The sequence below is a fragment of the Pelobates fuscus genome, chromosome 3 (genome assembly GCF_036172605.1).
Source record: "Pelobates fuscus isolate aPelFus1 chromosome 3, aPelFus1.pri, whole genome shotgun sequence".
In the NCBI taxonomy this organism is placed as follows: domain Eukaryota; kingdom Metazoa; phylum Chordata; class Amphibia; order Anura; family Pelobatidae; genus Pelobates; species Pelobates fuscus.
In genome coordinates this window covers 329,185,351-329,211,682 of record NC_086319.1, presented here as the reverse complement: position 1 = coordinate 329,211,682, position 26,332 = coordinate 329,185,351, and the positions used below count along the sequence as shown (strand labels likewise).

Sequence of the window (26,332 nt, the reverse complement as noted above, 5' to 3'; positions counted from 1 at the left end):
GTTCCTTAAACCATTAAACCAAGTTTTGCAGCGTGGGAGGGTGCGTTAACACTATTGCCATGAAGGGGTGTATGTGGTATGCAACAATCTCAAGGTAGGTGGTAACATCCACATGAATGCCAAGGCCCCAAGTTTTCCAGCAGAAATTGCCCAGAGCCTAACACTGCTTCTGCCATCCTGCCTTCTTCTCATAGTGTATCCTGCTGCCATCTCTTTCCCAGGTAAATGACGCACACGCTCTCAGACATCCACCTGATCTAGGAAGAAACCATGATTCATCGGACCAGGCAACCTTCCTCTATTGCTATATGGTCTGGTTCTGATGCTCATGTCCCCCAAATCTGTGGTGGGCAGATATCATTATGGGCACTTTGGCCAGTCTGCAGCTGTGCAGCCCAATACACTGCAAACTGGGATGCACTATATGTTCAGACACCTTTTTATCATGGCAAGCATTATATTTTTCATTAATTTGAGCTACAGTAGCTCTTGATGTGATCGAGCCAGACAGACTAGCCTTCGCTCCCCATGTGCAATAATGAGCCATGGGCAGCCCATGACTTTGATGCTGATTCACAGGTTGTCCTTTCTTGCACAACTTTTGGAAGGTACGAACCACTGCATACCAAGAACACCCACAATACTTTTTTTTTGGAGATGATCTAATCCAGTCGTCTTGTCATCACTATTTGGCCCTTGTCAAAGTCACTCAGATCTTTTTGCTTGCCCTTTGACTGTTCATTTGCTGCCTAATATATCCCGCAGGTGCCATTATAACGATATAATCAATGTTACTAACTTTACCGGTCATTGGTTTTAGCGTTGTGGTTGATCAGTGTATATGCATACACATAGGTTTGTTTATTTAAAGGTGTATGTTGTGAGTTGTACGCTACAGGCTAATAGTAAATAATAGTGAATATATTAATTCAGTTCGACTATTTTAAGCTTAATTTTAAATACAAATGTTTTATTATACAACATATAGGACTCATTAATACTTCTTAAATGTTTCTAGATCCTTCAGTTTTATGCATTTTCATCCAATTTCTTATATATTCTTTTTTATATATTTTAGTTTACTTTATTGGACACATTTACCCTGGTTTTCAAATCCAGCATCATACACAAGTAACTCTCATAAAGATCTATATGACATACTCTTGGACTCTTCCTTCTACTGTATCTAGGTACTCTCTATAGTAATTTACATACTAGTATCTGTTATCTCATAAACATCAGTCCTCATTACTCATTGTGTTCCCAATACCATTAAAACTCTATGTCAATTGTGTGCCAATTATAACATTTGCATTTCCTTTTGATGTTTCTCTCTCTACTTCCACATTACCACATTACTCTCCGCCTTCCACCTTTGAAGTTAAATAACGACCAGTAAATTAAGTTCTCTAAAAAGGAACAAATTACTTCTTCTCTTTTCTCAATTCTACTATAACTTCATTAATAACATGGTAATTTCCTTAACCAGCAAACCATGACTGTGATGGTTTCCTTAACCAGCAAACCATGACATGTTCCAACTGTGATATTTTTCACTCCTTATATTTAATTATTCAGTCACAAGACAACATCTCCAAATAAAGTGCTGCGGAATAAGCTTGCGCTATATAAATACCAATAATAATAATAATAATAATAATAATAATAAAAACTAAAGAATGTTGCAATAAATGTCAATAAATCTCTCTCTCAGGAAGAAGGAGTAAATTCATATTTCTCTAGTACATTATTATTATTCCTGAATTAATTACATTAAAGTAGTGTGCTAATGCTGTTCTGTGTTTCGTAAATATGTTGGCCATGGTTCAGTTTTTGTAATCTGATGTTTTATTTTTCTATATTGCACACGTTTTTTTACTTTCGTTTGTTGTGTTGTCTAATTTTAAGGGTTTTACTCTTAACCCTTTTTATTCTAGTTCAGTCTATCCTTGTTGAAAATATCTAGTCATCAGGCTTCCCCACCCCAGACCATATATACCTTAGTTTTCGTACAGTTTAACATCAGCCAGCCTGCATTCGTCCACCCCAAACGACTGACAATGTATTTATAATTTTTTTCTTTTGAAACATTTGATCTTGGCTTGAAGGAGATGTAAATTTGTATATCATCTACACAACAATCAAAGAGTAGACAATAATTGTTTTGTAATGTGTCTCATTGGATGCACACAAACAGTAAGTCATCTGAAAGATTACTAGGAGAGCCACATAGGACATCATATCAGTTGAACAGTTGCAGACAAGTACATGTCGGGGATACTTTCTGGGACTTTCACACAGGATTTGAACTGTCTTAGGACTGCCCATCCAGTTCAGACAGTCAATTAAAATGTCAGAACCCATTGTGTCAAATGCCACAGAGAGGTCAATGAGGATTAGCATTAGTCATTATCCTCTGCCTTTGGCATCAAAAGATTAAGTTTATGTACTAGTGCAGTGTCAGTACTATGCCTTCTCTAGAGTCATGACTGGGAAGAGCTATAATTGCAATCATCTAGTTGAGTTGCAACAACTTTTTCAGTGACATCACCTAGGAAACAATGTTGGTAAAGACTGATTTAATTTGCTCAATGCACAGTACTGAAATATGCATTTGGCCATGGTGTAAATTGCAGTTTGTAAAATACCTACTATATTCTTACAAAAGAGGGGATATTGATACCCTTTATATAGATGACCAAACTCACTATCACGAATACTTGAAGAATAAAGGTTTTAAGACACTGCATCAAACTGCACCTATTGTAAAAGGTTATTTTGTAAACCATTAGTTTTATTGAGTTGTATACATATTTTGTGTAATCAGACTAAATCTTAATATTAACAAGCATTAACAGAATACATTAATAATGGGTCTACTTACACCAGGGATGCCTAACACATATAAGCTATAAATTGTCCCACTGATTTTATGTCAATCAACATCATCAAGTATTTTTTTTTTTTTATTAAAATGTCCTTCACTATCATTCTCTGTAATGAAATAAGTTTATATGAATTTTCTTCAAATTTCTACAGACAGAGCTATAATAACAGTAATGTTACATTTCTACAGACAGAGCTATAATAGAAGTAATGTTTTAGGTTTTGTATGTCCTAGGCCAGTCATACCTATGCTCCCCTCTACTTTATAGTTTACTGCCCTGACACATACCGTATTTTTCCATGTATAAGACTATGTTTTTTTCTAATTTTTTGTAGTCTAAAATTAGGGATCGTCTTATACACGGAATGTCACTGCAGGGGTTAAAAAAAAAAAAACACTTGTACGCGGGGCCTAAGTTAAGATGGTGCCTGCCACATTTCAGCGTGCCACGGCCAACACACACACACCTGGCCTCCCTCCCACCGATCCACTTCTGAATGCGGTGGCTAGGAGGAAAATGTCCCTATGTGCATGGAAGCTGCAGCAGGAATCAGCACTTACCACCAACAGAGCTCCTGAGACATGCCACACCATAAAAGGAGCAGCCATATTAAGGTTTTCACCACCTCAGGTAGGTCTTGCTTTCTGAGCAGAGGTAATACTACCGTGATGTCCCAGGATGTCCAGGGGGTGATTATAGCCCTGCAGTGCTGTATGGTGTATGTTTACAATTTATAATGGTAATTCGCAAGTTAACCAATTCCCAAAGAAAACAATGTCCATAGTTTACTCACTCTTTGACAACTGGCAATAGATTCAGACACACACTCACATTCTACAGATTCTGTAGAGACTTTTTAAAAAAGATCTTGAAAGATTTTTGAAAAAACAAACTATTACAGGGCACTTTAACGAATACTGGTGGTAACATAATGTTGATCCAAAGATATATCGGAGTGCCATTTTAGAATCAAGAACGATAAATCCCCAGTTTGTGGCACAATTGGAAATTACTTTAAACTATATTTTTTTCTTTTGGATTATTTGCAGAAACAGCTTTGTGGACAGTTGAACTTGATGGACCTGAGTCTTTTTTTCAACCTACATTATTATGTCATTATATGTAAAAAGTGGCTGGACCTAAGACTTGGGATCCCAACCTGTCACACTATGTAGTCTGTCCCTTCTTGCTCCAGAGCCAGATAACCTAACCAAGTACCAGGAAGGAATCAATTCCTTTGCCCACTCCTTCCACTCCAACAGGAAATAATCTCTCTGCCCGTTCCCAGCAGTGATTTTATAATTGTGTAGCAGTGTGGCAATAAGACCTGGCTCTTTACAACTCTGTAGCTGATCCCAAATACCAAGAAGCAGTGCAGCCAAATGGCAGGCCCTTGGACTGTCACTAGGCTCCTAGAAAGGAACATGCTTAGACACTATTTCAAAAGGAACTGAATTGATTATTTTTGAACCGGGACTACCTTTTAACAATGCTACATTGAACTTATTGTAAGGAATAAAAAAGCAAGCATAAGACATAAACAATGAAATACAATAAAATTCTACATTCTGCAAATATTAAAATATATGCAAAACACTGTGTCAACGTACGTAACCAGGCTTCAACCAATAGACCATGGTCTTTGGAATGTAGGTTTGACAGATGCCGTGTAATCCTTAGAATTAGATCTTATCAGGTTACACTATACATTTATATGATAAAAATAAACACACTTACCATGAATCAAGCTTGTAGACAATAGATCGTTGTATGTTTCTCTGTCCTTTCTGGCAGGGTTTGGACTGTTTCCACCAAGCCAACCTAAATTCCACTTTGTCCACAAACGAGGTAGGGGTTTAATACCTACATTAAATTAAAAATAAAAATTTCGTTAAGTTGATTTATCCAATAAGATGCAACTTAGAACAGCAATTTTAATATGAATACATAATTTTGCTGAGAATTAGCTCTATCTAAGCAATTTCTCAAAATCATAATAAGGTCTAGTTTGTTTTATTTCATCAATCCCCTAGAGATAATTTAATAAACAGTTTCCCAATTAGTAAAATTAGAGCAGATTTAAAATAGGAATTATTATTATTATTTTTTTTTTTTTTAAACCAGGTATGGATATCATCGACTAACATAAATCACAATTACTGGCCATTGAGAAATAAAATAAGGTTTTCATTCATATGCACTGTAAGTGCAGGATTCCAAAATTTTGATTCATACCTGCAACATTTCAAATTTACATTAATACACGTGAGCAATTCGCATATGTTGGACATAAATATCTATATGTGATATATTATTATTTTATTATTTAGATAGCGCCAGCAAATTCAGTAGCGCTGTACAATGGGTGGACTAACAGACACGTAATTGTAACTAGACAAATCGACGCACAGGAACAGAGGGCCCTGCTCCATGAGCTTACATGCTTACATAGGGTATAGTGACACAAAGGGTATAAGTAGGGGTTTATGAAATAGGTTGCTAGAAAAGTAATCACTGCGACCTTAGTGGGTTATTTTTGACAGTTGCAGGAGAGGAGTCATGGGGGGAAGGGGATGGGAGCGGAAACCCGCTAACAGTTTAAATTATATGCTTTCCTGAAGAAGTGTGTTCTAAAAGATTTTTTGAAGAAGTGGAGACTAGGTGAAATTCTATATATACGGTCAGGAATCAGGGTGGATCAATCATCCCTAGCTTAAAGTCAGTCAAGGCAGACAGCAGACAGACTGGAGTTTGTCTGCAATAATTTTAAAAAATATATTCAAACTAGTGTTCTCTTCGTAAAGGTGTTCTCTTCCTCTTTCTAGAAGTTTATGATAGACCTTGCCTACTTCACTTATGGAATAGGCTTTGTTGATGGCTCAATTTATATTCATGCTACAGCTTCATCCTCCAACTCCACTATAGTCACAGCTTGGCAAGTTGATCCTAAATTTAGAAATTTAGTTTTTAATTTATTACACTTTGGGGATTATAAAATAAACCCTATATTTATCAATAAGGAAAGTAAAATGGTTAGTTCTGGAATTCTGCTGTAATCTAAATATAATCAGACATTATAGGCTATTTAATGCCTACCACTTATACCTTTGAAATCGATCCATAAAATTTCCATCTAAAATGAAAAAATAAACCTGTGCTTACCAGACATCCACTCGAAAATTAAGTCAGTAATTTCACTTTTGAACTCATCATTGAAAAGTGGCAGCGAGTCTGGAAATGCTTCATAAAATGCTGTGTATATGGATTGTGACATGCAATCTGGATATATCTGCAAGCACAGAAATCTAGTCATTGAAACTAGCTAAGTATAAAATAGGCTTTCAGATTGTAAAACGTATATAGTAACATTCTAGAAAGTAATCAACATGCGATTAAATATCTTAGATAATGCTTAAGAAAATGTTTCTTGAAACTTTCTCTTTTACATGAAAGTAGTTTAGTAAATCTCTAGCAAATGTCATATTTGCTTTCAAGTTATATTAAACAATTAAAGGGCAATGTGATGCTTATCAGAGTTAAAATGTGTAGGCTTATGTGCAAAAATATATGTTTTTAATTTTATGTTTAAAGGTACACTCCAAACACTGCAACCATTACAGCCCACTGTAGAGGTTATGGTGAAAGGAGTGCCACAGCAGCATCCCACAGTAAGTAGTCAAAAAACGTTAGTGCAGTTTGAGAACTTACGTAGGTCCTGCCAGGCACATGCGGTCTCAGCAGCGGCAGAACTACCACCGGTGTAACCTCACCGGGGACTGCACGCAATGTGTGTATATGTGCCAGTGTGTGTATCTTTATGTCAGTATGTGTATCTGTGTGTGTGCCAGTGTGTGTCTGTGTATGTGCCAGTTTGTGTATCTAAGTCTGTATGGTAGGCATGTGCATCTTTGTGGCTATGTGTGTGTGTCAATGTGTATATGTTTCAGTGTGTTTATATGTATGTATCTGTGTGCTAATGTATATGTATATCTGTGTAAGTATGTATGTATTGGGCAGTGTATGTGCATACATCCCAGCAATCAAACACCAACACAACAAGCAAACACGGTATGTAAACTCAAAAATATGTACAAACACACCCCTTCACTTAAACAGAAATACTACACACAAATGTACATCCACATTTAAAAGCACTTAGAATTATTGCTAGAATTTAGGAAATATACTACTTTGTCCTATAATTTTCTACAGCAAGGAAAGCTGCAGATCCTGTCTTGGATACGCAAGGCCAATTTCCAAGGGAAAATATTATAGCAAGGTACTATGAATTGTGTCTATGCTGAATATACAGAATGCCACGACCATTTACTGATATGAAAAACTATTGCCCAATCTTTCCACATCTGCAGCACAAACATATTCCGGCTTCTCAATTTACAATGGAAAAGTAGTATCTTTGAAAAAGTGTGGTAATGACACACACGATTTATAGTTATCATTCTACAATATATAATGTGTTATAAAAATTAACAGAGTGCCAACAAGTACACAACATTTGAGGCACAAATTAAAAAATACTACAAACTCAGTTTTACAGAGACAGGAAACGGGTACATTAGCTCATAAGTTTACAATCTACAAGGAGTGCAATACATCCCCAATGTGTGCATTTAAATAGATAGAATTTTTCCTTCGAGTATCTGAGAATTTATTAAAAATTTTGCCTGTTTATTCACCTTGTAGAATACATTTATCATAGAAGCTCATGGAAACCTATTTATTACAACAATTCATTAAGTTGCAAGAATGTAAACCCCTACAACATTAATCATTTCCCTTAAACATAAATTAGCAGGGACAGAAGCTGAATGTCAACAATATCATAAAGGTATTAGATAAGTTTAAAGGGGCAAATTGTCAAGGAGATCCACAATCCTAAAAGAACTACCTGGAATGAGGAAAACAAAAATAATTATGCTGATGGAAAAAAAAATATATATGTAATGGTTTTAGTTTGCCTTATGATTTAGTTTGTATAAGCAAACAAGACAGTGCTTTGGTAATAGGGAAATTCCAGGTAAAAACTATCGTTCCCTAACATTTTTAATGTATCGTGGAGATAATGCTTTAAATAGATTCAATAATAATAATAAACACATTGAAATTGAAAGGTTTTTCACCACTGAATCTCCCTTGTTTGATGGAGACCTACAGCTTCTGTAGAAATAAAGAAGTTTCAGTGTTTTTAAAAGGAAAACAGAACATCTCCCATACCTTATTAGGTGTATATGAGAAACACAAGTATCTTCATTCATGAAATTACATTAATGAAACTACTTGGTAAGGTAAATCAGGATGCAATTTGTTGCTTCAAATTTGAATCATATTACATTTCTTTAAAAAATACTAATTGAAGATAAATATAAGTGAGGCTCGTTATAGTCTCAATCATTTTGTCTCGATCACACGCATCCGTTGATAATTATCTACATGTTAACGGCTGCGAATAAGCTGTCGACATAATGGAGATCATTATATAAACTGTAATTTTAAATAGTTTATTATCACAGAAGATGTAGATAATAGTCTCTTTCAAACGGATTCATTTTAGCCTTGTCATTCATTCTACAAAATGTAAAATGTAACCAGAATTAGAATACTATACCATGAAAAAAAAGTCCTTGATTTCTTGGGGAGCACCACAGAAAAGGGTCACAAAACTATCTGAGATCCTGTTGAAAAACTTGTCTTGTTGCTCATCGTCAGGCTTAAAACAGGAAACACAAAGTTAGCTATTTATCTTGCCAAACAACAGTCTGAATGCGTAGCTTTACAAAAGAGATTCCTGGTGCAGCTTGGCATTACTTTATAGATATTATTCTGCCTATATATTGTGCTAGCTACAACTTCTGCAAATTCTAACAAATGCATAGTCTTTTAACTTCCTGCTTCCAAATTAAATAATAAACATGTCTGATACAAACTGTGGCTGTGGCAGCTGTGAAAAACCCTTCACATAATTTGACTGTGTAAAGACTCCAAATACAATCATTCCCAGTCGACACGTTGAAGGAGAAGGAATTACAATTTTATCTTACTTGATAATCTTCTTAACTCAGTGGCGTGTCAAAAACAATGCCTATGGCAAACACTGAAATTGTGCACCTTGCAGCCCATGTCCAAACACCTGGCATCCATCTCTTAGATAACGTTACCTTAAAATTAACTCAGAGGGTCCTGAGTCCCTGATGGTCCAGCAGGGGAGTGTGAGGTTTGCACAACCTCACACTCAGTAATCACTCCCTCAGAGTTCGGCACTCATTTAGTCAGAGTGCATCCTGGGAACATACGGTGGCTGTACTCTGACTTACCAGAGAGTGCTGGGCTACAAGGGAACCATTACTGTGTGCATCCGCTGGAGTTACAAACCAAGGCAGCGGCAGGGCTAAAAGACTAAAACAAATTGCCTGAACAGCCACTGCTCAATGGCGCTCACTTCAAGAGTCGCTCAGGGCATATTTGAAAACATCCTTGTATGCAACTTATTGTTATTTTCAAAGTTTATCTGATCATTTGAAAGTAGCTTCGACACGTCCGAGACAACAGCAGCATCAATTTATTGAAAATGGCATGGTTTCTGGAATTGCTTGTAGTGTTACTTTAAAGCAGCTCTGGTACCTTCTAGGGTCTTGGCATATTTTCCAAAAATCCCAGATGGTGACTGCTATGTTGGTATTGTGAAAGCCTAGGGTCGCAGGGGAAGGTAGTATTTACTCATCTAAAACTGTCCGTCATGGTCGCAGCCATCTTCTTCTCCAAGGCCTCTTTGGCTTCTGGCGCTTCACCTGCCAGGAGTCTGTAATAGCACTGTATTCTTATGCATGCACAAGAGAACAACACTAATGTCTATGGAGGATCCCATGAGACAACGGGATCCTTCAAAGAAAGAGACATTTTCCTCTTAGCCATCATTAGTGACAGCTGAGTGCATGACAAAAAGTAGCACCACCTTTTGTCAAGATTTGTCAAGCGTAGGAAATATAAGTAGTCCCTACTTTGTCTAATGATATCTTTCGACTGGGTTGGAATTTCAATAACATGTCAGATATCTGCCTGAAAAAACAAACAATATATGCAAAAAAGTTATAACTTGAAAGTGGTGTGCAGTGAGGTGTGACTATGGGCACTCTCAGTCAATGAAAATAATGCCCTTAACTCGAATGAACTTTCGTTTTAGCATATTAAGTGGGACGTAAGCAGTACTAGCACCCAATACAGTCAGGTAAGAGTAAAACCATTCTTAAACAGTTTGACAGTTTACTATTGCATTCCCATAGTTGGTATGGTAGTTAGAATATCACTTTAAGGTCTTTGTTTTTTGATCACTGTAAAAAAATCTAATTCTGTTATTAATTATACAGTTTGGGTGTTGAAATATCTTTCGGCATCTTTCATGATGTTCTACTCAATTTTATGTTCCTGTGAAGAAATTTTAAGAGGAAAAACACGTCTCTTTTCAATGGTCTTTTTTATGTCTCTTTGGGCTTGATGAAAATAAATGGCTATGTAATGGAATCCATATATTCTACTGACAAATATAATGTTTTACATAATATAAACTAATTAAATTGATTAAGACTGTAATTAAGACTGTACTTACACAGCTAGTCAAAACTACTTTACATACACACAGAAACATAATTTGAACCCTAGATTTCAGAATTTCACTTATATTCACATATAAAAGGTTATACAATTGCTGATAAAATCAAAAGAACACTTATAATGAATTACCTTGAATTTTTGAAGAAACAGCCACCAAAATGAGTCTTGAAGAATAGTGACTGAGGCACTTGACAAAAAGAGCTTTTCAAACACTTTTAATCTTGAACCCTTCAAATCAAAAGAAAAACTATTTAAAACGCAAATACTAAACCAAAAAAAAAAGTGTGCAGAAATCACACTCATGAACACTCGTAGCACCATCACCACTTCAGCCATGGCATTGTCTGATAGTAAGTAATCAATTTGATGGCTTGAAAACTTACCTTGGGTTTTCTGAGTGCCAGTTAAGCCCTAGCCCTTGGTCAGCCAACGAGCGTGCCCTGAACCAACAACTTAGCTCAATGCAGGAGCTTTCCAGCTTTAGCAGAGGAGAATCTGGGCAACTAGTGGACCCCCAGTAAGTTGCCAAACCATCAAATTATTTGACCACCATACTTGCTCTGGCAGCTCTCAGGACACCCTTTGCATCATACCACCACAGTAAGTTGTAGTGGTTATGGTGCTTGGAGGGTTTCTTTATATATGATTTAGCATTAATACATTTTAAACTATACTGTACTATTTGTAGGTTAGAACTGAATAAATAGTGTCACTTGTGTAGTGAATAGTGTATAGGGCTAAGATAAGCAACAAAATATAACTGTAATGCAGTTTTCAACACATAAAATATACAGATTATGAAGGCTGAAAAAGACTGCACAGTGTATTCCATGTAAGGATGAAAATGTCTCTTAATGCTTAACAAGTTTGAACAGCAGCCAGTAAACAGCACAAAAAAACAGAAAAATCAATTGTGGTCTTTTTTGGTATTGAAAGTTACTTATAAAAAGGTCTATGCTTCATTACCAGTTTTATTCCAGACAGCAGAACATGTTGTACACATTACTAAAATTTAGAATTTTTCTTCTATTGTTGCTTTACTTAATAGGCGCAGAGAAATAAAGATGCTTCAGGGAAGTAAAATGGATTATCTCATTGCAAAGATAACACCTTTGAAATATTTAATGCTGATTGTAAAAAAGCATGATTTCACTCTTCCTTATAAACTGTGCACTTCAAGGATAGTATTGAACTTCCCACTCCTCATTAATATTGCACAATAATTCCTTTTTTTTTTTATTCAAGGTTTTTATTGTTGACATATAATAAGCATTAAACATTGATACAATTGTATACATAGCAGGTCATATAACATCGCTGGGCAAGCCAGTAAAGTATACAGTTTTCGTTGCAGGCTACGGATGTACATAGTATGCATTGTAGGTTGTACAGTAGGTATTTTCAGCTGTATAGTGCATTTCCTTAGTGCTGGTAACCTGCAGGGTTGGGTAGGTAATAAGAGGCAGCCACTTGTCGTGGTTTCAGCGGCTTCTGTGTTGTTGGCGGTGTGTTGGTCAAGTTATATGTCTTGGCAAGCCGAGCACGGCGTTCGGAGGTGGGTGGAGGGGGTTTGTGGACAACAGGGAGACGCAGTCTTGGGTTCCATTTTAGGTAGGTCTGTTCGAGGTCCGTTGGGCGGGGGTAGGGGGCAGTTGTCGGTAAGTAGGAGCGTTTTGTGGTCGAAGGGTCCGTCAGTTAGTTTCGTCCTGTGTGTGTGGTTGTCACTGGTGTCTCGTCGGTGATAGTCGCTTTCCTCTGTTGTCCTTGGGGTTTGACCGTTTGGGTGGTGCGGGTCGGTGTATTTTCCTGTGGGGGTGTCTCCTATGTGTCTGGTGTCTGTCTACGCCAGTTTTGTGCTCCGGTTAGTGTCGGGGGTGTCTCGATCGGGCAGATAATGCTCCGGATCATGACTGTTGGGCGGTGTCTGATATTGTGGTATAGTGGTCTTGGTATTGGGCAGTCCTGTTGGGGCGATTCATCTCAGGTCCGGTGTTTGCAGGCCGTGGGGGGTCTTCCGTGAGTGCTGGGTCGTGTAGTCGTTCTTGCAAGTGAGGGGGGGGGTCTCTACTTGGGTAGGTGGTGTCTCTGGGCTAATGTGTCAGTGGCGGGTCATGTGTTTTGGGGTTTGTTTGGGGGGATCCACAATTCTAATCTATAAAGCTAAGGTAGGTTAACTTCATTTATGTTACATTGGTTAAAACATTTAGAATAAGTGGAACTGGATTTATTTTAGGAGATTCTTCCTTTTCTGAGATTATATATATATATATATATATATATATATATATATATATATATATATATATATATATATATATATATATATATATATATATATATATATATATACTGCCTTTCCCTGAAAATAAGACTGGAGATCCTATATATATTTTCCCCCGAAAAATGCACCAGGGGTGTGTTTTCAGTGGATGTGTTTTTTTGGTGAAAAACGTGTTAGAAAGCAGGTCTACATTAAGGGGAATCCCTTCGAAAATAGACCAGTTCACTAGGGTATGGAATCCTTTAAATCTATGTTCGGGGATATTTCCCCGAACATAGATTAGCTTACTTGCAAATGGAATCCCTCGAATTCCCCGAACATAGATTAGCAAACTAGCGACAAGGACGCATTTTCAGGGTAGGGCTTATATTACGAGCACCCCCTGAAAATAAGCTAGGGCTTATTTTTGGAGGATGTCTTATTTTCAGGGAAACACAAAGACACCTAATGATATATACCCTGCCCACCTCAATAAAATGAGAGCAACACAAACCAAGAGAGTCATGCCAGGAAACAGGGCAATCTGACGACAAGTGGGCTACTGGAACAAATGATTCCTGGACATGGAGGAGAACCTAGACCTGATTGAATGCAACTACAACAGCGGACCCAATGAGAGAGGCTACATGAAATGTATGTGGGAGCTATGGATGAATAATAGACCATCATCTACCCTAACACCAAAACAGCTGGTTACACAATGTTTGAACATCTTCAAGAGAGATTATAGTGTCACAACTGGAAATAAATGGACTACAGAAGAAATCAACCATCCACCATGAGGAGGAAGAAATTCCCATACCCACATTCTTACCTGCAGAGAATTGTCAACCTTAATCCATACCCCCAGAATGGCATAACAACAGATATAGAAAGAAATGATCCTAGAAATGATCCTAGAAAAAATAGCAGTCGTTAACCTGCGGACAAGACTACCGAAGATCACTGGAAAGCAACCACCAGACAGCATACTAGCTGCAGTTAATGAAGCATTGTCTACAATACCATCCTGTACCATCACAGAAACGAACAGGCTCATATATGCCACAGCATTAGTGGTCCTCCAGCTACTTGACTACAAGATCAGGCTCAAAGAGAAGCAATGCCCACCATGGAGATTACGACTGGAAGCCAAGATAAAGACAGCACAGAAGGAAGTTAGTAAGCTGGATCAACTTAACAGAGGTGGAAAGATCAAGGATAGATCCTAGCTGCTGCGGAAGTACAAGGATATGCCCATACCGGAGGCGCGGGAAACAGCTAAGCAAAGACTGACGACACTGGCAATCAAACTGAGCAGATACACCAGAGAAGCAGAGGCTAAGATAATCAATGCCCTCTTAACCATCCAAAGTGTATTCACAGGTGCAGGGTAACCACTACATCTCCTCACAAGACCCACCCGGAGCATCTTTCGGCATCAGTACTGGAAGAATATCTGAGATGAAGAAGCATCTCATAACACCGAGGCCCAGTGGCTACTAGACCTGAAAGCAGACCACTGCATGCTGCCAGAATAGGAACCAGTCATCATCACAGTCGAAGATATCCAACAAACAGCAGCACACATGAAGAGCTGGTCAGCCCCAGGACCTGACATAATCCACAACTACTGGATAAAGAAGTTAACAGCGCTGCATGAACGCCTAGCAGCACAAATGAAACAGCAACTAGCAACAGGCTCCCACCCTCACTGGCTAACACAAGGCAGAACAATACTGGTCATGAATGACCCTCACATGGGAGCAGCACCATCCAACTACCGACCAATAGCCTGCCTCTCCACAACATGGAAACTGCTTTCAGGCATCACTCCTGGTTGACCAAGCAGTAACAAGGGATTCTAAAACCAGACACATCAATCGGTGTACAGCTTGGATTAACTACAAGAAAGCCTATGACACAATGCCACACACATGGATACTGGAATACTTGGCTCTCTACAAGGTCAGCAAGACAATAAAAGCATAGGCGTGCGCACGGGGTGTGCCTGGGCACACCCTAATCCCGCGGCACGCCTATGGAGTGAGAACGGTAGGGGAGATCTCAGGATCCCCCCTGTCGGCTCATGCAGAGCCGGCGCTATCTGATCGCCCGCTCGGCTCTCAGCCTCCCTCCCCACCGGCCTACATGCAGGCAGGGAGGCAGGAGAGGACCCGGGGAGCTATTGCCAGCAGCTCTGCCGGGTTCCTCTCGCGAGATCTGAGCGTTGCCGCGGCACCCACACACATACAGCACACCCACACACACACAGCACCCACACACACACACACAGCACCCACACACAAGCACCCACACATATACAGCACCCTCACACACACAGCACCCTCACACGCAGCATGCCCATAAACACAGCCCCCACACACACAGCACACCCACAGCACCCCCACACACACAGCACCCTAACAGACACAGCACCCTCACACACTCAGCACCCTCACACACTCAGCACCCTCACACACTCAGCACCCTCACACACTCAGCACCCTCACACACTCAGCACCCTCTCACACACATACAGCACCCTCACACACACAGCACCCTCACACACATAGCACCCACACACATACAGCACCCACACACATACAGCACCCACACACATACAGCACCCACACACATACAGCACCCACACACATACAGCACCCACACACACACACAGCACCCACACACACACAGCACCCACACAAACACAGCACCCACACACATACAGCACCCACACACACAGCACCCTCACACACAGCACCCTTACACACAGCACCCTCACACACAGCACCCTCACACACAGCACCCTCACACACAGCACCCTCACACACAGCACCCTCACACACAGCACACCCACACACACACACAGCACCCACACATACACAGCACACACACACATACACACATACAGCACCCTCACACACACAGTACACTAACAGCACCCTCACAAACACATGATACCCACAAACAGCACCCTCACACACACAGCACCCTCACACAGCACACTAACAGAACCCTAACAAACACACACAGCAAACTACCAGTGCCCTCACACACAACACACAGACAGCACCCTCACACACAGTACACTAATAACACCTTCACAAACACACACACATAAACACCCTCACCCACATAGCACACTACCAGCGTGTGTGTGTGTGTGTGTGTGTATATATATATATATATATATATATATATACACACATATATATATATATATATATATACATACATACATATACACGCAACGTGTGTTTGTGCTTTAGGGTGCACACCCTAATGCAATAGGCTGCGCACGCCTATGAATAAAAGCCTTCATCAAGAACTCGATAAGCAAGTGGAAAAAAAACACTAGAAACCAATTCCAGTACAATAACTCAAGTGAACATCAAATGTGGCATATACCAAGGTGATACGCTATCCCCAATGCTGTTCTGCATAGGCCTCAACCCCCTTAGCCAAATCATCAAGAAGAGTGGATACGGATACAGGTTCAAGAGTAGAGCTACCATCAACCACCTACTCTACATGGACGACATCAAGCTGTATGCCAAGAATGAGCGAGACATTGACTCACTGATCCACCTAACTAGGATATACAGCAAGGACATCGGAATTTCATTCGGACCATAGAAGTGCGGGTGGATGATAGCAAAAAGAGGGAAGATGATCAGGACAGAAGGAGTTGAAGTTCCAGAAGTCCAAATAGAAGATGTAGAGAAGAGCTACAAGTACCTGGGGGTACCACAAATGCATGACAACCAAGAGGAAGAGGCAAGGAGGATAGCAACATCCAAGTACCTCCAAAGATAGGTCCTGAAGTCCCAGCTCAATGGCAAGAACAAGATCCAAGCCATCAACACATATGCCCTACCAGTCATCAGGTATCCAAATGGAATAATAACCTGGCCAAGAGAAGAACTGGTCACCATGGATGTCAAGAACAGGAAACTACTCACTATGAATGAAGGATTCCACCCGAGATCCAGCACCCAGAATCTGTACACCTGCCGGAAGGAAGGAGGTCAGGGTCTGATGAGTGTCTTGGATGAAACACAGAGCATCCACAAGTACATCACGAAGATGGCTCCTAAAGATGAACCGCTAAGGGAATGCCTGATCTTCCACAGATCGAGGATGCAGTAAAGGGGAGGTTCCTTGGCAAGACAAACCTCTTCATGGGGTGTACCACCAGCAGATAGCAGATGTGACTCACATGACAAAATCCTACAAGTGGTTGGAAAAGGCAGGACTGAAAGACAGCACTGAGGCACTTATCCTAGCAGCACATGAGCAGGCACTCAGCACCAGATTAATAGAAGCTGGAGTCTACCACACCAGGCAAGACCCAAGGTGCAGACTGTGCAAAGAGGCATCTGAGACAGTCCAGCACCTAGTAGCTGGATTCAAGATGTTAGCAGGAACAGCATACATGGAAAGACACAACCAAGTTGCTGGGATTGTGTACTGAAACATCTGCACAGAATATAGATTGGACCTGACTAAAGTCCATATGGGAGATACCACAAAGGGTAGTTGAGAATGACAGGGCTACGATCCTGTGGGACTTTAAGATCCAGACAGACAAGCAAGTGCTGGATAACCAACCAGACATAGTGGTGGTAGACAGATTCCAGGTGGAACATCTGAGATCGCTGTCCAGAAGAGTGCAGTTCTAGGAACAGATACTGCGCAGAACCCACAAACTCCCAGGCCTCTGGTAGAGGACCTGAGAATGAGGAATAAACATACCACCCAGTAGGGGTGAGGAAATCAATTAAATTTTTCTATATATATATATATATATATATATATATATATATATCATCAAGAAGAGTATTTCTATATATATATAGACTCTGTTTTTGCAGCGTTTTGCAGTTTAGAATTATTGTAAAATATTATTGACTTTGACAAACAAAATACACAAATATGCATAAATCTAATTTTGAGTGAAAGTAAAATAATGGCAGTACATTAGTTAATTTCAGAAACCTATTGTGCTTTTATGGACAATTAAAGTCTTGCTGAATGGCAATAACATGTTTTAAAGCCTGTTGCCTTCTTGATGTGTCAGAATTTAAATGTGCAGTTAGAAAACAAAATAAAAAAATAGCCTCAATCCTTTAATTGTAAGCTTGTTTGGGCAAGATCCTTTTTAACTGCTATCCCTGTATGTCATACGTGGTTTGTTTGAATTATATGTTTGTCTTGTTTACCTATTGTACAGCGCTGCAGAATATGTTGGCGCTATATAAATTGTACTTCGTCAAAAAACATCTGGTTTACACCATAGGAGGATGAACTTGTCACCTATGAGAATGCTAAACATATTTATGGAAACAAGCATGCAATAACCAGTCTTCTCATGCTGCCATGTGAACACAAGCAACACTATTTAAACAATTCATTCTAACTATTGAACCCCTTAAATTGTTCTGGTTACGTATAGTGTGTTCCTCACAATCTTTTATTTTATTTTTTGACAAATCTTTATTTGGTTTTTCATTTTTAAGTAAATATAGATCAACTGAAAACAGGAAAAAGATTGTTTCCTGTTTTGGTGTTGTTCCTCACAATCTGGTTCGGCATTAAGGTTTTTATTTAGGCTAGTTTCCACCACACTCCATAGTTCAAGATCTGGCTAATGTTTAAACTTTGATATCCTCTGGGGTATCCAACTGAATTCTCAAACAAACACAAAAATGAATATTTAAGGAAGGGCTTTCATTTGCCCCCATTGTGTCCTAACATATTAATTTTGCATATTTAACATTATAAATTCATGAAATCCTTAAGAAATTTGTATTTCTATAGAAATAGTTCTTCAATTATGAAGGTAATTCCAATCCTCCTGTACTCGAACATCAAGATATTGCAGGTGACTTTATACACCTTCCGTCTTCTAAATGCAACATCTCTCAATATAAAAGAGTGCCAGTTTATAAATCTCCATCACAATCCATATAATACAGATGGAAGTAGAGTCATTATGGGAAAGTTTGTTTTTTATCATTGCATGTTTTACCATTGGTCACTGTGGAAGTTCCTTTGGAAGGAAACACATTGGACCATATTTTTGTTGTTTGCTTTTAATATCATTTGTAATACATTTCTACCTTGCCGGAGTCCCTATTTTTACTTTTGATGTGCCTGGTTTAACAAACATGAGAACTTAAACATTTCACAAAAGATATGAAATAGTAGCAAAAAGCATAGGCATTGCATGAAATGTTGGGAGAACTGCACATTTTTATAGGAAATGAGAGAAAGCTGTGTAAATCTAGGAATACGCATAAACCACTGGGTAAAACTATTAGGGTTCAGTGACAAAACACAACAGTTGAGACATTACCTGCAAATTGTGAACTATGGTCATGGGTAATACAGCTAAATAGCAGTAGAGGTAGTGAGCCATTGAGCTGAGAGTCCCTTGCTCTGCAGCTGTTAGCCACCCCGACAGGGTCTCTCCACAGTGCCCAAAGGAACATGCAGTGTGCCGCAGAACGGCATCTTGGCTCTCATCCGCTGCTCGCATCTGCCTACTACAAACTAGCAGCAGCCAACAACATGAGTGTGAGGCCTCAGAGGCTGGTAGAATGCGGTTACATCATGTACGTTCATTTGCCCATTGTTGGGGTGAGTGGTAGTGAGTGTGGGGACCAGACTCGTTGCCGGCCATTTTAGCACGCTGTGTGCAGAGACCAGCAGCTTTGGGAAAGGCAGGTAAGTCAGGCACACACAATGTATGTATGAATGTCCAGTAGGGACCAGAGTCCCTATTTTAATTAGAGGAGAGCCTATTTTGAGGCAGAACAGAGATTTATGGATGTGCAATTCGCACTAGCGCCCATAAATCGGGGAAGGCACCTACATAGGCAGACATACATTTACCTGTACAATATTGTATGTAAAAGGACTTACTTGGAAAGTCTCCTGGGGAAGTGAATGGAAACTGGGACGTTTATATTTTCTGTGAGAGCCTTACATTAAATCTTTTCTTGGACTGAAGGTGTTTCATTTACAGAATTAAATTTTTCAGGTGCCCTGAACAGCAGTCTTTCTGAAGACAGCAATATATGATGTTGATATCCGATCTTATGTTTATGTGATAGCAATGTATTCCATATTTCAAATGCCACCCTAGTTTTTATAATGAAAATATTGTGGTAGTAAATGGATTAATACTATTATCTGTGGGCTACGGTGTCAGATATTATCCCACATAATTCTGTCCAGACCCTAGCTGTAGTTGCACTCATCACATCTGATGATTAGATTTGCTCAATAAGCAGATAGTAGTAATTTGTGGCTGCTATTAATTCATTATCAGCCCTATGCAGAGTTATGTGATCATGGCTGTTCAATGCATTCTCCCAAGCCACAAGGCTTAAGCAGAAGTAGCAACTTGCTCATTACATACCAGGCCAAATTTTGCACAACTTAAATCTACTGACAACGACAAAGTAAAAAGTATACAGTAAAACATCTGCCTTTTAAGTCCAAATCAGAAGACAAAATCTAATAGCTGCAGCAATTATGCAAAGAATACCGTGACAGAGGATCACTTGCATCAGAAGCTATTGAATGAGCAGAAACTTGTGTGGTGCTTACGATATTCATTTAATCTTTGTTTTCTTTTTTTCTCTTTGATCATGTTATTTCATAAAGTTTTTGTATAAAAGGCATACATACTTTTAAACTCTGGTTCTTTGCAACACAATTTAGAATCTGTGCAGCCTCCAACTTTCCAGGTAGCTCTGTAACATGCAAGCTTTTGAATCCAGGGAACAAACAGGCCTAAAGAAAAAAGGCATTCATGTAAAAGTTAAACATATTGGCTGCATAAGGGAGTGTGTATTTACCGACATTATTTTTCCCTTAAAGTAAAGAATTCTTCTCCAGCTCAATATCAAGCAATTATATAGCATCCGAAATAATTCCACTGTTTAATTGTCTCAAAGTTTCACATAATACACTAAATGTTTCAAAGGAATGAACAACAATTGGAATTTTGGAGGAGACCCTAGAATGCAGCTGTTTTGGATGATTACACAAACACACACTCACATACATATACACTCATCAGCCACAACATTAAAACCATCTGGCTAATATTGTGTAGGCCTCCCTCATGCTGACAAAACAGCTCTGTTTAATCGAGGCACCGACTCCACAAGACCTCTGAACGTGTTTGCGTCTGGTAGCGCTATTTGAGGGTCCCTGGGGATGCCTAACGGTTTGTCGCCCCCCCCTCCCTCCCACCCCACTCCCTGGCGCCGTTCTATTAGTCCCCCCCTGTGGGGCTGCGGGCGCTCCGCTCGGGGTGTCAGGGGCCTAGCCACCTGGCTGCCTCCTCTGACTCACCGAGCTCTAGTGTGAGCCTGCCGGCGCCCGGGGTTTTCTCGCGGTCTGACGCGAGCACCCCGCGACCGGGTCTGCACACACACGTGTCCGCCTCGCCGCGGCCGGGTTTCTTTCAGCCACGTGGATCCGACCGGCTGGAGAAAGGGCGCCTGCTTGCGGTCCCTCCTCCTTCCACGGTCGGATCTCGGCGTTTGTTGCCCTGCTGGGATTCCCCGGTGGATCTCAATGTGTTTCTGTAGTTTTATCTACAGATATGACCCTTATCAGTTTTCTGTAGTTGGTAGGACAGTGCAGATCTTTTAATGACAGGATATATCTCACAGATTCTGTGTGCATTATTGCCCTATGTATCACTGGTTCTGTGTGCTTATGGCACTATATATATGATTCTGTGTGCTTTATGACACTATGTGTCACTGATTCTGTGTGCTTATGGCACTATATATAAGATTCTGTGTGCTTTATGGCACTATGTGTCACTGATTCTGTGTGCCTTATGGCAGTATATATCACGGATTCCGGGGAGTTTACTGGCAGTATATATCTCAATCTGGGTGTTTCTTGTATATACGACTCTCAGTGCGCAGGCTCTGTTCAGAGCCAGACTGCTGGTTAGCGCTAAGGTGTGTGTGTTTCACAGTATAGATTTCGTCTGGCCAGCTATGGAGCCCCAAGTGAGTCTCCTCTGGTATGATTTCACTGTCCATGATATTTTAAGCCAACATACCTGGCCCTGGTTCAACTGGTATGGGAGACCAGTCAACACTGATATTCTATCAGGTTATGTAGGGAGACTCATTGTATTGGCTATGGTTTAGCCCTACTCCAGAGATAGACCATGGGTACAATACCCCTCAGGTGGTCTGATGATCTTTAATTATGTGGAGAATTCTCACAGATCTGTATGTACATGTGCATACCTTTGCACAGTTTAAGGAGGATGTCGCTCAGTATATCTTGATTTTATGGACACTATTACCGCTGGATCAACTTCGGCTTATGTCCAATACAACTGGAATACCACTATTTGCCTGCTGGGGATTTGGTGACTGCCAGTCCCGGTGCAGTTTTTCACACGGCATTACGCTGTCTAAAAGGGTTGGTGTCTGGGGACCCTAGGTCACAGGGTGCTCTGTGGATCTACAATTTTTTGGGGAACTCTGCCCAAGCTCAGAGGTCCCCATTACTCATTCAAGACCCATGGTAAAGCGCTGCGGAATTGGATGGCGCTATATATAAATAACATATATTCATATAATAATGATATGCAACCCAGGATTGGCCTGCTATGTCTGTGCCCCATTTATTGGCCTGCTATGTCTGTGCCCCATTGATTGGCCTGCTATGTCTATGCCCATAAGAACGGCCTGCCATGTCTGTGCCCATAAGAACGACCTGCTATGTCTGTGCCCATAAGAACGGCCTGCTATGTCTGTGCCCATAAGAACGGCCTGCTATGTCTGTGCCCATAAGAACGGCCTGCTATGTCTGTGCCCATAAGAACGGCCTGCTATTGTCTGTGCCCATAAGAACGGCCTGCTATTGTCTGTGCCCATAAGAACGGCCTGCTATGTCTGTGCCCATAAGAACGGCCTGCTATGTCTGTGCCCATAAGAACGGCCTGCTATGTCTGTGCCCATAAGAACGGCCTGCTGTGTCTGTGCCCATAAGAACGGCCTGCTATGTCTGTGCCCATAAGAACGGCCTGCTATTGTCTGTGCCCATAAGAACGGCCTGCTATTGTCTGTGCCCATAAGAACGGCCTGCTATGTCTGTGCCCATAAGAACGGCCTGCTATGTCTGTGCCCATAAGAACGGCCTGCTATGTCTGTGCCCATAAGAACGGCCTGCTGTGTCTGTGCCCATAAGAACGGCCTGCTATGTCTGTGCCCATAAGAACGGCCTGCTATTGTCTGTGCCCATAAGAACGGCCTGCTATTGTCTGTGCCCATAAGAACGGCCTGCTATTGTCTGTGCCCATAAGAACGGCCTGCTATGTCTGTGCCCATAAGAACGGCCTGCTATGTCTGTGCCCATAAGAACGGCCTGCTATGTCTGTGCCCATAAGAACGGCCTGCTGTGTCTGTGCCCATAAGAACGGCCTCTGTGCCCATAAGCACGGCCTGCTATGTCGGTGCCCCATTTATTGGCCTCCTATGTCGGTGCCTATTTGTATGGCCTACTATGTCGGTGCCTATTTGCTTGGCCAACTATTCTGTGTCCATTAGTTTGGCCTGCTGGGCCTGCTCTATCCCTTTTGGCCGCAGGCCTGGGGGAATATCACTGAGGAGAAGCCAGTGCCCACCAGTGACATGGAAATAGGCAGGTGTCCGGACAAGCACCATTGCCATACTATCCAAGAGGACACCAATATACGGCTATCTGGATATGGTAGGTAGGGTGAAGGCCCTAACCTCAGACCTGAAGGGCAAGTTTCCTATGAAGACCCCGGACACACATCCGCGGTTTGCGCCAATCCGGCGACGGCACATCTCCAAGGAGAACCTTGCACAGGCAAGGACCGGTACTCAGACACCTACAGGAGAACGCGGTGTTTTCCTTGTCTTTATCAACTAACTCCGTATCTGCCTCCCGGTATCCAGATAGCTATCGGTAGTTATCCCTGCGTAAGGTTAGCGCCTGGCCCTGTTCAGTGGGGCTTACTTGTCTTGCCTTCCGGCCTGCCTTTTGCCTTCTAGCTGAGATAGAATTTGCGTTTTACTCGTATCTACGTTATTTTTGTCTTTTTCGTTTTCGTGACTTCCTTTTCCTTTCGCTCGGGTCGTCGAGAGGCCGGACTTGACCTCCTCCGACCTCCTGGGTACTCGTGGATTGCGGAGAACGTCTCCAGCTTTCCTCAGACTACCAACGTTCCGCCTGGACCCCGCGCGCGCGCACGGGATCCGGACGGTCAGTTGATAGTTTTTCCATCGTTTTCCCGTAGATTTCCCTCAGCCTTATGCTGATACTCGTATTTGGTGTAACCTTAGTTGGTCACCCTGAGTCTCTAGGGACTCTAGCTTGGATCACAGGAGGGTGCGGCCCTCCATCTCTTCGATCCGAGAATATTTTATCTTCTGGAGCAGAGAGCGAACCCTCTCAAGATACGGAACCGGACACTGATTTGTTATTGGAGGGCGCAGCCCTCCCTCAACCTCAGCCAGAGACTGAGCTGGATACAGGGGTCATGTTTGGAGGAAACATTTTCATAGAGAGGAACGGTCACGGATGCAGACTCTACTGTTATTTACGGGTGCGGCCCGCTCAGGCTATCAGCCGGACGTTGGCACGTTATTTGATCACATTAGTAGAGAGCGCGGCTCTCTCATACACTCGACGCTCTACGGTGCCATCCATTTGTTCAGCACACAGACTTGTGCCTGTGCAAGACGTCGATGACTACATGGAGGGGCGTCCCTCCTGCATTCAAGTAGATCTGACGTCCGTGCTACTGATTTCGATATAGAGGACTGCCTGGTCATGCGAGATATCCATATTTAGACTGGATCCCTCTAGTCTATCTACTGTAATGGAGGGATATTCTCAGAGGTATAACGAAGGGTGACTCCCTCTTATTTATACACATTCCTGGAGATGGTACGGCTATCGGATGGAACTCAGGTATTATGTGAGTGCAGGTTTGGGTATATTCTGCACCATATAAAACAGAGGATTGCTTTCTGTTTTTGGATATCCAGACCATTGTGAACAACTGCTCAGACAGTTTTCTCCCATATTTAGGTGGCAGGAGATACGGGGACCTTCATGGAGCAAACGGGCTCTGCCTTGCTCGGGTAACAGGATTAAGGAGGGCCCATTACCCGCTCTGAAGGTAAAGACCGTACGTATGTTCACATGGTAAGACCGGAAAACCCGGTTTGTCTTGACCTCCCCGGTCATCAGATCTTGGGATAAGATGGCAGGTCTGCCCCGTCTCCTCGAAACGCACACCTGGTGATCAGGGTTCGGAGATGGAGGACCCTCCGACTATACTCTAGTTATTCCTCACGGGAGCCGTTTTTGTTGGATTCGCGCTACCCTACTTTTCAACTATCGTCGAGGAGACCTACGAGACCTTATGGTGGTACCTGGTATACCCCGACTCCTACACAGACATCTTTCACTCTTGGACGGGGGCATTTCTGGATGGGAATCTGCGTTCCTGTTTGCACTTCCCATTCCTTTGAAGATTTCCGGGATTCCCTATTCCCAGAATAGTCGACCACCGTTCCTCCACTCAAGTTCAGTTCGGAACCCTGAATGGACGTCCTTTGGAGCCTTTTCTCTACGACGTCCGAAGTTTACACAGTCCGTTTGGAATGTTGGAATCACTTAGTATACGGCTGGTTTGGCCACACTCTCGCCTGCATTATGAATTTATGCTCGGATGAGACACCCCACCGGGTAGGACAGGAAGGTACGAAAGATCCTCCTCGGTTACTATTGCGATTTTTGTGGTGGTCTTCGGTGCATTCCTTGAGATTGGAGATCTCCCTGCAAGGCCGCATCGCCGAATGGCCCTGGCACGATCGGAGGAGCCGCCTTACGGGTCATGAGTTGTGACTTGGTGTCAGTTTTCTTCTCGCGACCCTAAGTCCTAGATCGGATTTCGAAGTTATACAACTACAGGAATGTAGCTAATAGGTCAGCTTACCAGCTCATGGACCGACTTTTAGGAAACAGGTTGTTACACCACGTACACTGGATTTACCGGTGGAGGGTGCTTTTTTTCCGTATTTGAGATACTTCGTCGGTTGGCATCTTCTTTGACCCGTCGGCTGTCATTTATCGTATTTGGAATGTCCGATTAGGATTACTCTGATATTTCCTGGAATAATTACCAGCAACACAAACAGCGTTGGATTGGTGAACTGAGCGTTGAAACAGCAAATACGAAGCCTCCTGTCATGTTATAAAATTGTAGATTATGCTAGCTTTAGTGTACCTATAATCTTAATTTTATTAATGACAGGAGGCGAGTATTTCCCACCCATTCTTGTCCCTCCCTTGTTTAATGTTATAGTTTAGATTATCAGGTAAGTATGCAACTCTGTTTGTTATCTCTGCTACCTGTCGCTTGTTCCTTATGTCTGTTTTTTTCCATAAGTAGGGTTGGGATATTTACATATTAGGTTAATTTGGTTGCTACATTGGGTACCGACATGTTTATTCAGAGTACATTTCA

General features: G+C 41.4%; 1 protein-coding gene across 1 annotated transcript in view; it reads right to left on the bottom strand.

Moving 5' to 3' along the window:
- The window catches only part of FAM227B (family with sequence similarity 227 member B), a 342,090-nt gene that overhangs the window by 245,711 nt on the left and 70,047 nt on the right, over positions 1-26,332 (bottom strand). Inside the window, exons 5-9 of the mRNA XM_063446303.1 lie at positions 20,476-20,580; positions 10,644-10,742; positions 8,515-8,616; positions 6,051-6,177; positions 4,626-4,751 (exon numbers count right to left, since the gene is read on the bottom strand). Of these exons, the coding sequence (XP_063302373.1) occupies positions 4,626-4,751; positions 6,051-6,177; positions 8,515-8,616; positions 10,644-10,742; positions 20,476-20,580 (559 nt within the window). The remainder of the gene's footprint in view (positions 1-4,625; positions 4,752-6,050; positions 6,178-8,514; positions 8,617-10,643; positions 10,743-20,475; positions 20,581-26,332) is intronic.